The sequence below is a fragment of the Trichechus manatus genome, unplaced genomic scaffold, assembly GCF_000243295.1.
Source record: "Trichechus manatus latirostris isolate Lorelei unplaced genomic scaffold, TriManLat1.0 scaffold00002, whole genome shotgun sequence".
NCBI classification, from domain to species: Eukaryota; Metazoa; Chordata; class Mammalia; order Sirenia; family Trichechidae; genus Trichechus; species Trichechus manatus.
Window position 1 is genome coordinate 36,586,800 of NW_004443938.1, and position 12,273 is coordinate 36,599,072.

The 12,273-nt window shown below is 40.6% G+C and overlaps 1 protein-coding gene across 2 annotated transcripts in view; it reads right to left on the minus strand.

Annotated features, from left to right (window-relative positions):
- Positions 1-12,073, minus strand: part of PEX7 (peroxisomal biogenesis factor 7) — a 137,026-nt gene extending 124,953 nt beyond the window's left edge. The window contains exons 1-4 of one of the 2 annotated variants that reach the window (XM_023729835.1): positions 11,828-12,045; positions 9,748-9,843; positions 8,800-8,857; positions 7,741-7,891 (exon numbers count right to left, since the gene is read on the minus strand). In XM_023729835.1, the coding sequence (XP_023585603.1) occupies positions 7,741-7,891; positions 8,800-8,857; positions 9,748-9,843; positions 11,828-11,957 (435 nt within the window). In that variant the 5' untranslated portion in view covers positions 11,958-12,045. Of the gene's footprint in view, positions 1-7,740; positions 7,892-8,799; positions 8,858-9,747; positions 9,844-11,827 lie in introns of both variants that reach the window. The other variant, XM_012554972.2, reaches the window with a different exon arrangement.
- Between the last annotated feature and the right edge of the window lie 200 nt (positions 12,074-12,273).

A 12,273-nucleotide genomic window follows, 5' to 3' on the forward strand; every position in this document is an offset into this window, starting at 1 on the left:
ATTTGATGTTCTAGGGTTTCAGGATTGTTGATTCTCTGTTTGGCTTAGTTTTTCGGATCTTTGTTGTGGAGGGACGGCGTGGTGCTTCTGCCTAGACCGCCATCTTGCCGGAGACCGATTGAGAATTTTTAAAATCTACATTTTGGCACTTACAATTCCCAAAATATTAGGTAATAACATATTAAGGTAATTAAAATGAAAACTTATTAAGGCAGTGGCTTCCAAACACTGCTGCATATGGGAACCACCTGGGGATTTTTAAATAATACTGAAGCCTAGATACAATTCCTAGACTTTGTGATTTGATTGTTATGAGGCGTGATTTGGGCATCAAGAGTTTGATAAGCTCCCCAAGTGATTTTAATACATAGTAAAGTTTGAGAATCACTGAGTTAAGACAAGCATTTGCTACCTTTTTTCATTACAAATACCTAAATTATAGTCTAGTCCTACCTAACACCTGAAGAAGTGGACTAAATGGAAAATGGGTAAAAAGCATGTCCATCCATCTATGTCCTGTTTTTCTGCATGTGGCACCAAGTCTACAGAATTCATCTTTCTCCTGAAAATTTTTTTTTTTAAACAACAGAAATTTATTCTCTCACAGTTCTGGAGACCAGAAGTTCCAGATTAAGGTGCTGGCAGGGCCATGCTCTCTCTGAAGGCTCTAGAGGAATATGCTTCCTTGTCTCTTCCAGCTTCTGCTGGGTCTCCTGAACTTCCGAAGCCTGAAGTTCAAACCTCCTAACCAGGCATTCAAGGCCCATTTAGGACATGCCCGTTCTGGGCCTTTCCTGCTCATCTCCCACCATTCCACAGCACACACTCTCCTCCATTCATGCCAAAGGACTTGTGGCTGCCTAAACATGCCATACTTTCCCACAAATCTGTACCTCTGCAGATACTCTTCTCTGTTAGAAATAATTTTTTCTCTTTGGGGCCTACCAAACTCCTAGTAACTTCCCAAGACTGAGTTCCAATAGCACTTCTTTTTTGACAGTCCTTGGTCCTTCTCTCTGTGTATCTTGTACATACCCCTATCTCAATATTTACCACATTGTATTAGATGGTTTGCTTGCATGTCCCTGAACCACTACCAGAAATTGGCATCTGAATCTTATTCATACCTGCATCTTCAATGACTACGTGTGCCACATGCCTAGCACATAATGTGTGCTACCAGTATACACAGGTCTAGCTCTTTTAGTATAACTTTAAAGGCTAAAATACTAAGCAAAGCTCAAAAACCTGAATGCTTTCAAAACATAAGGATTGAAAAGTATTGATAGATATTATATCCAATTGGTAGTAAAATCCAAAGAGGGAGAATTGATTCAACTGACAGATGACTAGAAACTATTTTTCCCTAAAATGACAATTTTTTGGGGGGGTAGTTTTAAACTGCTCTCTTAAACTGCAATAAAATTTTACCGTTGCAACCTATTCCAGAACGAATGGCTGAGCATGACTAAGTATATTCACTGCCATCAAATCGATTTCAACACATAGCAACCCTGTAGGACTGAGAAGAACTGCCCCATAGGGTTTCCAAGGCTGTTATCTTCACAGAAGCAGACTGCCACATCTTTCTCCTGTGGAGCAGCTGATGGGTTTGAACCACTGACCTTCTGGTTAGCAGCCGAGCACTTAGCCACTGTGCTACCAGAGCTCCTTATGACTAAGCATGCAAAAGAAAATATATCAAGTCTAACTTCTAAGTGTTTCCTCAATTTTGTAAAAAAAACAAAAAAACAGAAAAGAAAGAAGAAAATATCCTTTCAAATGACAAATCTGTTGTGCAGTTTTAAACATGAATGCATTTCCAAAGGGAACAAACTAGTGTGAAATGCATGACTGGTTGTCATTTTGCATTAATATTTTTTGTTGACACCCACCATTCTAGGCTTTTCAGCTTTTTATCATTATCAAAGGGGTAAATCACTGATTCATTCTTTACGGCAAGCAAGATCTTAACCATACAGGTACATCTTTACCACACAATGCATAGTTAAATATGTTCTATCCACAATAGAATATTAATAGCTGTCCACAATAGAATATTAATAGCTGTATACTTAGTTCAAAGATAAGTTTTTACAAGAAATGATCAAAAACTCTAAACAGATCAAATATAAAAAAATTCAGCAAATAGGCAAGTCTCGCTGTTTAACAATGAGGACAAATTTTAACAAATTAAGTATTTTTAAAAACTGTAATAAACTGAAAATAAGAAATTGAAATAAAAATATTAAATTGATTCTATGTAACCTTTAAAGTTACTTTTAACTTACTCTCAATAGTTGTATGTTGTATGTCATGAAGTAGAGAAATCAAATTCTCAATCAGTCTCTTTTTTTCTCCTTCTCTCTGAACCGTTTTAAATTTTTCTATTCTTCTATTCCTATTACATATTCTGCAGTGGTTAAGCCAAAGGTGTTTCATGGGGCTGAAGAGATACAATGGCCTCTGGTGGCACATTGGTTAAGAGCTATGGCTGCTAACCAAAAGGATGGCAGTTCAAATCCACCAGTCGCTCCTTGGAAAACCCTATGGGGGCAGTTCTACTCAGTCCTACAGGATTGCTATGAGTCGGAATTGACTCGACAGTTTGGTTTTTTCGGGGTTTGGTTACCGTTAAACAAAATGCAGAATAATTTGATTCTTGCTGTAATGCAAAATTTAGAAGCTATGCACATGGATAATGCTCGTTTTTTTCTTTTTATCTGACCAAGACCCTCATTCCTCAAGGTCTAAAAAAGATCTAAATGTTAGATTTCTCCTTTTTCCTTCAGTACTTAGGTACTCATCTGATAATCTGATAATTGGTTGTTGGATATTTCTCAGACAGCCACCAAGTGGTAAAATGGGTAACTGGAGGATTCCTAATTTGTTTTAAGTTTTTCTAACCCCATTATAATAAGAGCAAATAATATCTAATATTTATTTAGTGTGGGCTCTGTTCCAAGCATTCACAATAACCCTATGATATAAACATTAATATTATCCTCAGCTTACAAATGAAGAAACCAAGGTTTAGGAAAAATAAGTCACACAGAAGCTAAGCTGCAAAGTTGGAGTTCAAACCCAACTCTGAAACCATGCTGTTAATCCTTATTCTACTATCTTCCATAGGAGAAAATGAACCATTGTTTGCCATTCTATTTTATAATGTAGCTTCCCTGAACACACTGGTGGAAAAAATAGGATTCAGCTATATTCATTCATTAATTTACTCAACAGTTCTCTACTTGTCACCCTGCCCTGCAGTTTGTTTGTAGCAGTTGACAATGGTTGGCTCTCCAATGACTAGTCCCCTTTTCCTCCTTGCTAGCAGACTCCCAATTATGTCACTCGAGAAAAGCTTGGTCCCTTCCTCATCCCATGGGGTAAACCTTGTTTAGGTGAAGGCAGTGTCGTTGTGGTCTTATTGCCCTCACCAGTAACAGGGTCAGGAATGGGCACATGATGCTCTCCTTGCCACAGAAAAGTGAAGAGATGTCTGCTGAGGGGCTTCAAGGAAGCTTTTTTCAGTCTTAGAAAGAAACTCAAGACAGGGACATTTCCTTTTTCTGCCTCTTGACCTTGCAAGGTGAGGAGAAGATACCTAGAACTATAAGCAGCCCATCTTGAGACCATGAGGAAACCAACATAAGAGGAAAAGGTACCCACTGAGAGTGGAAAGACAGAAGAACTTGGGAATTTGAGGGCACTGTCGATCCCTAAATTAACCAAGCCTAGAACCATCCCACCTCCATATGCCTGGTTATGTGAAATAACAAACTTGGATGATTTAAACCACTTTTAGTTTAATTGTGTTTTCTATTACACAGCCAAAGGATCCTAACTGATACAAATGTTTATTAAAAACTGCATTTAAAAAAAAAAGTGAGGCAAAAAAAAAAAAGACCAGACTTACTGGTCTGACAGAGACTAACTCTGAAGCGTATGGCCCCCGGACACCCTTTTAGCTCAGTAATGAAGTCATTCATGAGGTTCACCCTTCAGCCAAAGATTTGACAGGTCCATAAAACAAAATGAGATTAAATGGACACACCAGCCCAGAGGCAAGGATCAGAAGGCAGGAGGGGACAGAAAAGCTGGTAATAAGGAACCTAAGGTTAAGAAGGGAGGAGTGCTGACATGTTGTGGGGTTGGCAACCAATGTCACAACAGTATGTATAGTAATTGTTTAACGAGAAGCTAGTTTGCTCTGTAAACCTTCATCTAAAGTACAATATAAAAAAAAAAGTGGGGGGCAATCTAGAATAACATTCTGCCAAAAAAAAAAAAGATGACAAAACATGTCTTTAGTTCAAAAAACCAGTTGCATAATTGTAAAATGATAAAAAGCTAACTTAACAGTAGTTCAAATAACAAAGTCCTATGTGCTTTACTAGGGAGTCCCTGGGTGGTACAAACAGTTAAGCCCTTAACTACTAGTGGAAAGGCTGGTGGTTTGAACCCACCCAGAGGCGCATCAGAAGACAAGCCCGGTAATCTGCTTCTGAAAGGTCAAAGCCTTGAAAACCCTATGAGGCAGTTTCACTTTGCACACATGGGGTTGTCACGTGTCAGAATCAACTTGACGGCAACTAACAACAACAACAGTTGCTGTACTGGTAGATTCAAGGTAACCCAACATTATGACATGGCTGAGGAAAATGTACAGTCACTTTGGGTAGCATTATTAGAAGTAGAGGCTCAAGACCATGGTGGCAAAGTCTTACAAAGCTCAGCACTCATCATCACATTTCTGGAAGAAATTAGGCATACAACATTAAAAGGGACATTGAAGAACAAGAGAGTATCCAAGGAGGGTTATCAGGAGGGTAAAAGATAAGAGTGACCATATATTGAAGGAATTACAAATGCACAGTCTGGAAAAGGGAAAGACTAAAGGAAGCATGATGGCTATTTTCAAGAGCTCTTCTAGAAAGGAAGGACTGGACTTTTTCTCACTGCTTTAGAAAAAGGAATCAGAAGCAACACTTGGTTTAGAAGGTAGATTTTGGCTTAAAACAAGCAATTTCCTAAACGTTAAAGCAATTTAAAAGTCAAATAGGAAAGTTTACTTTCACTGCGATAAAATAAAGACTGACTGACCATCCATCAGGGCCATTCTAGAACACTATTTCCCAGAAAGTAAGATGTACTCCGGAAGCAGTGGTGGTTCGGTAGTAGAATTCCAGCCTTCCAAGTGGGAGACTTGGGTCTGATTCCTGGCCAGCGCACCTCATGTGCACCACCACCATCTGTCAGTGTATGCTTGTGTGTTGCTATGATGCTGAACAGGTTTCAGTGGAGCTTCCAGACTAAGATGGACTAGAAAGAAAGGCCTGGCAATCTAAATACTCACCGCTTGAAAATCAGCCAATGAAAACTCTATGAAGCACAACGGTCCTATCCACAACTGATGATGGGGATGACGCAGGACCAGGCAGCATTTTGTTTCATGTGCATGGCGTTACCATTAGTTAGGGGCCAACTTGACAGCAGCTAACAACAAGTAATACACTCATCACTGGTTGTATATGAGGTGATTTTAAGTGGTACATACATTTATTTTATATACGTATCTATATTACACACATTTATTTTATATGTTATTTATTTTATATATTTACATGTACATATATTTATATATACATTTTAATGTACATCAAAGACAAATGTACATATCAAACTAGCCATCAGGCCTGTGGTTTCATGAACATTATTGTTTTAGGATGCTGCACTAAGCTAGGGGCACTGTGGGTAAATTCTATCTTTGCTAACTACACAGTAAGAATCAACATGAATCCAATTCCCAAAGAGTGAAAATGGATCCAGTCCTCACCTTCATACTTCTCCATTCTCATTACCAGCTGCTCATGTGGCATACTCTCTCTCCAATCCTAGCCACCCAGCGCTGGGTCAGAGCTCACAAGTTATAAGGACACCATCTTTCAGACCAGCTGCCCATACAACATTTCTCAGACCCTAGCCATGCACAGCTAGGTCAGAGCTCACATATAATCGGAACAAAACCCTTCTTTATAGACTGCCAAACAGGCAGGCACCAGTCCCTGCTGGCTCTCGCTGCCTCTGTGGGTTCATTAATTTGCTGGAACAACTCACAGAAATCTCAGAGAGTATACCATGCTTACAGCTACAACTTTATTACAACCAAAAAGGATGCAAATGAAGAGATGCATAGGGTGCGGTCTGGGAGGGGTCACAGCGTGGAACTTCCATGTCCCAAAGAGGGATGCACTATATTCTCCTGTGGATAGTCACCAACCAGGAAGTCCATCTGAGCTTTAGGGCTCAGAGCTCTTATCAGCCTCACCATGTGGCCATAATAGATTACATCATGCCTCATGAGGCTTAGTCACCAGTGGACCCCCAGGTGGTCCTTATGGGTCTGGTCAGCTTGAAACAATCAAGAACAAAGGCCAAATTGCTTTCTGCAAGGTGATTCCACACTTCACATGGATAAAGTAGCAATTAGAGGATTTAGAAAAAAACATTCAGTTAATTACAATACAAGTAATATAAGGAAATGGCAAAAATCATGAAGATACTACAAATATGTCTCAATTTTCGTCATGCTGCTCTGAGGGGTTTCTTCCATTGAATGTGCTAAAGTTAAGCTCCTCCTTTACCAAAGTTGTATTAATATTCAGAGATTTTCTGAAAATGTGGTAAGCTTTAACTACATTTATTCAAACAATTTTCATAATAAAATAGAGGAACTATAATTATTCATCACTTTCAGTAATAATCTTAGAAATACTGACTTTTAATAACTATAGCCATAAAATTACGTCTAGAATACTCACATAACCAATCTTTAATCACAAAAGACTAACATTCTTGCACATTGTTCTTGTCACAGTGAACTGCCCCATAGGGTATCCAAGGCTGTAATCTTTATGGGAGATCGCCAGGTCTTTTCTTCCGCAGAACAGCTAGTGGGTTCAACTGCCAACCTTTGGATTAGCAGCCAAGCTTTTAACCATTGTGCCACCAGAGCTCATTTTCTTGCATTTAATAAGCACTTACTGAGGGCCTTCTATAGGCCAGGCACTGTGGTAGACACAAATTTGAAAGCAAGTTTGCAAGTTTTCATTGGAAGGATCTACTGCTAGCTTGAGGAAAAGTGTTAAAATATGTCAGGAAAAACACTAGAAAAGAATGTCTTTACCATCACATTCATTAAAATATATATGTATATGTTTTAATATAAATCAAGCCCAAACACTCTTGAAGCAACACATACACACAAAAAAAATCTAGACGTATGAACCAGATTCAGATTTAAAATCTCTTCATAAGCATTGCCTCATATTTAGTACTTGATGTTCTTGTTCCAGTGTATTCTGAAAATCCTCAGGAGTCTTAAGGAAGCCTTAAAGACAATTTTGTGATGTTCCCGTGAAATGTCTGCCTACTCTACCTTACGGCACTGTATGGCAGGCATAATCTAACAGCATCAAGAAAGTGATGGGCCTCTCAGGGAAAAGATGCCACAAAGTACAACTGGAAACGTTCTTACTGACTAATGAGACCTTTTCTCTTCCTTCCCAGCTTCTAGGCCAAGAAATACTTTGTTCGAGTTATCAAATAATAAGTGACATAAAACATATACAACACCCTAAAGAAACTAAAGTTTAAGCTCTTGTCCCCTAAAGGTATGTCCCCATTTCTACGTGGATTTCGGAAAGAAAAACAACCAGCCCAGAAATATTCCGTTCCTACCTCCTGAATGTGTTCCTTGTAGACTTGCAGTGGCCCTGCGGCTTTGGCGGTGTCCCAGAGCTGCAGCGAGCCGTCGCCACTGCAGGTGACGAGGACATGTTCGTTGTTCTCACTCCAGGTTACATCAAACAAACCATCATTCCAGTCAAAGCTACACCAGGGAAATTAAAAAAAAAATATATATGTGTGTGTGTGTGTATATCTACTTACACAGGCAGCTGACAAAAAGAGTAATGATCATCATTTTTGTTTATCGATTTTTTATAGTTTATCAAATATTTTAATACGTTATCTCATATGATCTTCACAGCTAGGGAGATAAGTAAAGCAGGTGCCTGACAGATGCAGAACTAAGTTCAGAGAGGGTAAAGGAATAGTCCCTGGTCACACAGTTAGAAAGCTGCAGAGCTAGATTAAAATCAGGTCTCCTGATTATAAATATGGCACTATTTACATAAGGGCATGCTGCCACACCTGGGTGTTCACTGGTTTCTGCAGTTTATAGGATGGACCAGCAAGAATGTCAAAATACTAATTGAGACTAATAATTTCAACTTTTCCCATAAATCTTTTGCCTGAGCGATAAGCAGGTCGTTATTTTCTGATGAAATTTCTTTTCCATTTCTACCTTTAACTAATACTGATGGAGGTTATTAATGAGTTCAACAGTCACACAGACAAGACAGGCATAGAAAAAAGAAAAGAAAAGAGGGTCTGGATAAGCTGCAAAATGATCAATTAGTTCCTGAATAAGTAAAGCAAAACTACATTGAGATGACAGCATAGTAAAGTCACAAAGTACACTAACTATTTCACATTTTTATGAGGTTTAAATTTTATAATGTATAAATGGATACTAAGAAACAAAAGTTTTTTTTTAGAAAAGTGACCATCATAATTTATTGGCAAAAATAAGTTCTATACTACCCAAATGCTCAAGTTTCTTTTATATTGCCAATTAAAACATTTTACTGATCAAAAAAGACTTAAAACCTAGTTCTATTAAGCATTATTAGCAACAGCGAATATACGGAAGTTTAATAATTAGGGCTACCTTACCTTCTAAAAAGCCTAAGCCCAGATTCATATTTATCCAATACTAGTAGGGTTCCACAGCCTAAAGAGGAAAAAAAAAATCATCAAGGTCATGCCACTGAACACTTATCTGCCAACAAAGCATCTAAGGTCAAAGAGGTATCAAGCACTTAATTTTACTACCACAAATTTCTCCCAAAAGTGATTGGGAGCATGTATACAAAAGGATCGAGAATGTACTCTGCATTTCATTCTATCTTGTCCTTTGGAGCCCTGGTGGCAGTGGTTAAGAACTCTCCTACTCCCAGCACTAAAACCATTCCCGAGGCCAACTCTCCAAACAAAGATTAGACTGGACTATAGGACATAAAATGATACTCATGAAGAGTCTGCTTCTTAGCTCAAGTAGATACATGAGACTAAACAGGCAGCTCCTGTTCAGAGGTGCAATGAGAAGGCAGAGAGGGTCAGGAGCTAGCTGAATGGACACGGGAAATCCAAGGTGGAAAGGAGTGTGCTGTCACAGTACAGGGAGAGCAACTAGGGTCACATAATAATGTGTGTATAAATTTTTGTGTGAGAGACTAACTTGAATTGTACACTTTCACTTAAAGCACAATAAAAAAATTTTAAAAAAAGACAGATTAGAACTATCCCATAGGGTTTCCAAGGAGTGGCTGGTGGATTTGAACTGCCAATCTTTTGGCTAGCAGCTAAGCTCTTAACCACTGTGCCACCAGGGCTCCTATAAATGAAAGGCAGGTTCATATTAATAGTATGCCACATTCCCAGGAAAGCATTTTGGGGATGGAAGGAAGAGATTCAGCACAGTTAGCCAGTCCGTTCATTGGAGCACTGGGGATAAACACAAGTTCTCCAGCCTTGAGCTAGAAGAACAGTTCTGAAGCAAATGAGATTTTGAAGCACTGAAGACCTCAGAGAAGCAGACAGAATAGCAGAGATGATTAATACCAGGGCCGGTGCTGTCAAGTCCAGATGTTTCCCAGATGATCATGAGAAAGTGATCCTTCAGGTGAGACGAGAAGGCAGAGAGGGTCAAGGAGCTGGCTGAACAGACACGGGAAATCGGGGTGGAAAGGAGGAATGTGCTGTCATAGTATAGGGAGAGCAGCTAGGGTCACGTAACAATGTATATATAAATTTTTGTATGACAGACTAACTTGAATTGTAAACTTTCACTTAAAGTACAACAATAAAATAAGAAAAAAAAAAACAAAAAACTCAGCTACTAACCAAAAGGTTGGCAGTTCAAATCCACCAGCTGCTCCTTGGAAACTATGAGGCAGTTCTACCCTGTCCTATAGGATCACTATAAGTCATAATCAACTCGATTACAAAGGGATCGGTTTGGTTTGGTTTGATCTTGTGCTTCCATCATTAAAGAGTCAATTTACTATTTCATCTGTGACTGACATCCAGGCACAGCCCGAACAGGGAGGAGAGATACTTGAGTGCCTGCTCTGTGGCTGAAGTCCCTGGGTGGTACAAATCGTTAATGTACTAGACTGTTAATCAAAAGGTTGGCCATTAGAGTCCACCAGAGGTGCCTTGGAAGAAAGGCCTGGCAACCTACTTCTGAAAAATCAGCCACTGAAAGCCCTACTGAGCACAGTTCTATTCTAACACACATGGGGTCGCCATAAATTGGAATCGACTTGATGGCAACTAGCTTGGTTTCTGTTTTCTTTTATTCTGTGGCCAGGCATGGCGCCAGGCACACAAACCTCCCAAGCAGATGTTATCATACCTATTTACAGACGAGAAACCTGAGGCTTACAAACCCCAGGGACTGTGCTCCTTCAACTACATCACCCTGCCTTGTCAATTAATCTAAAATAGATCACCACTTCTGTCTATCTTGTTAAAAACTATGAATGTGGAAAAGACCTGGCGGAATTTACCACATACTTGATGAGAAAGTGCTGAATGCAATATTAATATCAGTTATCTACCAAAGACAGATTATTTTACTAAAAGGATTAACATATATTTTTAAATTATAATTAATTTTATAAACAGTGGGAAAAACTTTTCTATTAAAACATGACTCAGTTTTTTAATACCAATTCCTTTTAATGAGTTTTTTAAAAGGATTTAACGTATCTTTACAAACTCATGAGTCTTTAATACTTCAACCTGATTGATGGACACCTATCAAAAAATCTGAATGTACAAACACTATGAGTTAATGGTAAAAATGTCAAAAGCAAATATTTCTTTTCTCTGCTGTAGGAGCAAACAAAAAATACTGAGGGCAGGCATTATGCAATGATTTGTTTCATATAGCCTCAGCGTGTACAATCACTAGCATATGAACTTTAAAAATGCAAAATCAAGAATGCACCCAGGAGTTTCCATCTAGCCCAAGCCAGAGACAATTAACTTGAATCCCTAACAACTGCCTATCGAATATATGTATTCCTCCCAGAACCACCAAAGTTAAGGCCAGAACTTCACAAACATCATGAAGACACTTGTGGGGAAACCTTCAAGCGCTGCACAGGAGCATCCTTCTTACGGGCAGCACGCACGTTTCAGAGTGGTGCTCGAGTGTAGATTGTGGGAAATGTGCAGCACGCTGGGATGACCCTACGACGGTCTTCCAAGTCCTGCTGGTCCCGCTGCACCGGTCGGACAACCACACAGGCTCGCTTCGCTATCTGCAAGGCGGAGGGCACCCGGCCGTGTGTCGGCAGCGGTGGAGTCCGTTCTAGCTTAAGGAAGGATATGGGCTACTAGGCTACTTCTGTATCCTACGTCCACACTACTTGGAAAAGAGGCCACACATTATCTGTAAACCAACTTCCCAGACTTGACAACTGAGGAAACGGAGCACACCAGCCTCTCCGCCTTTCCCTAGCGTTTATTTGTGGCACTCTCTACTCTCACAAGTGCTTTCAACACCAGAAAAAGCTAACGTTCGACGGGCGCTGGGCTTCCTCGGCCCCCAACCCCGATCTCACGGACCTGGACGTCCGAGGCACGCAGAGCGGCTGGCCCCGCCCCCGCCCGGCGGCGCGCCCGGCCTCACCCGCGATGCCGTAATGCTGGCAGGCGGCGCAGGCCACGCGGCCTGGCAGGTACGGGGAGAACTCGACCGCGTAGCCGTGGCGGCCCGGAACCCGCAGCGTCCCCGCCGCTCCGCCGCCCGCCGCGCTCATGGCGCCCACCGCCTCCCGGCCTCGCCACGCCGGGCCGCGGAAGCAGTTTCTAGTCGGAGGCGGTCGGTCCTCAGACTCGCTAAGAGAAGTTAAGAGAGACCAAGGAAGACGAGGCGGAAGTGAAGAACCCGCTGCCCGGAACTCTAGATTCTGATTGGTGCACAGAGGAAAGGGCGTTGACTTCGACGGAGACCATTTTGGTTTGCGGCAAAACAAAACAGTGATTTGTGCTTGTCGCGACAATCTAGACGTCACAGGAGCGTGATTCTTGGGTTGTATGGTGATTGGAGAAGTTTTGGGTTTGCCTATCAGCTTC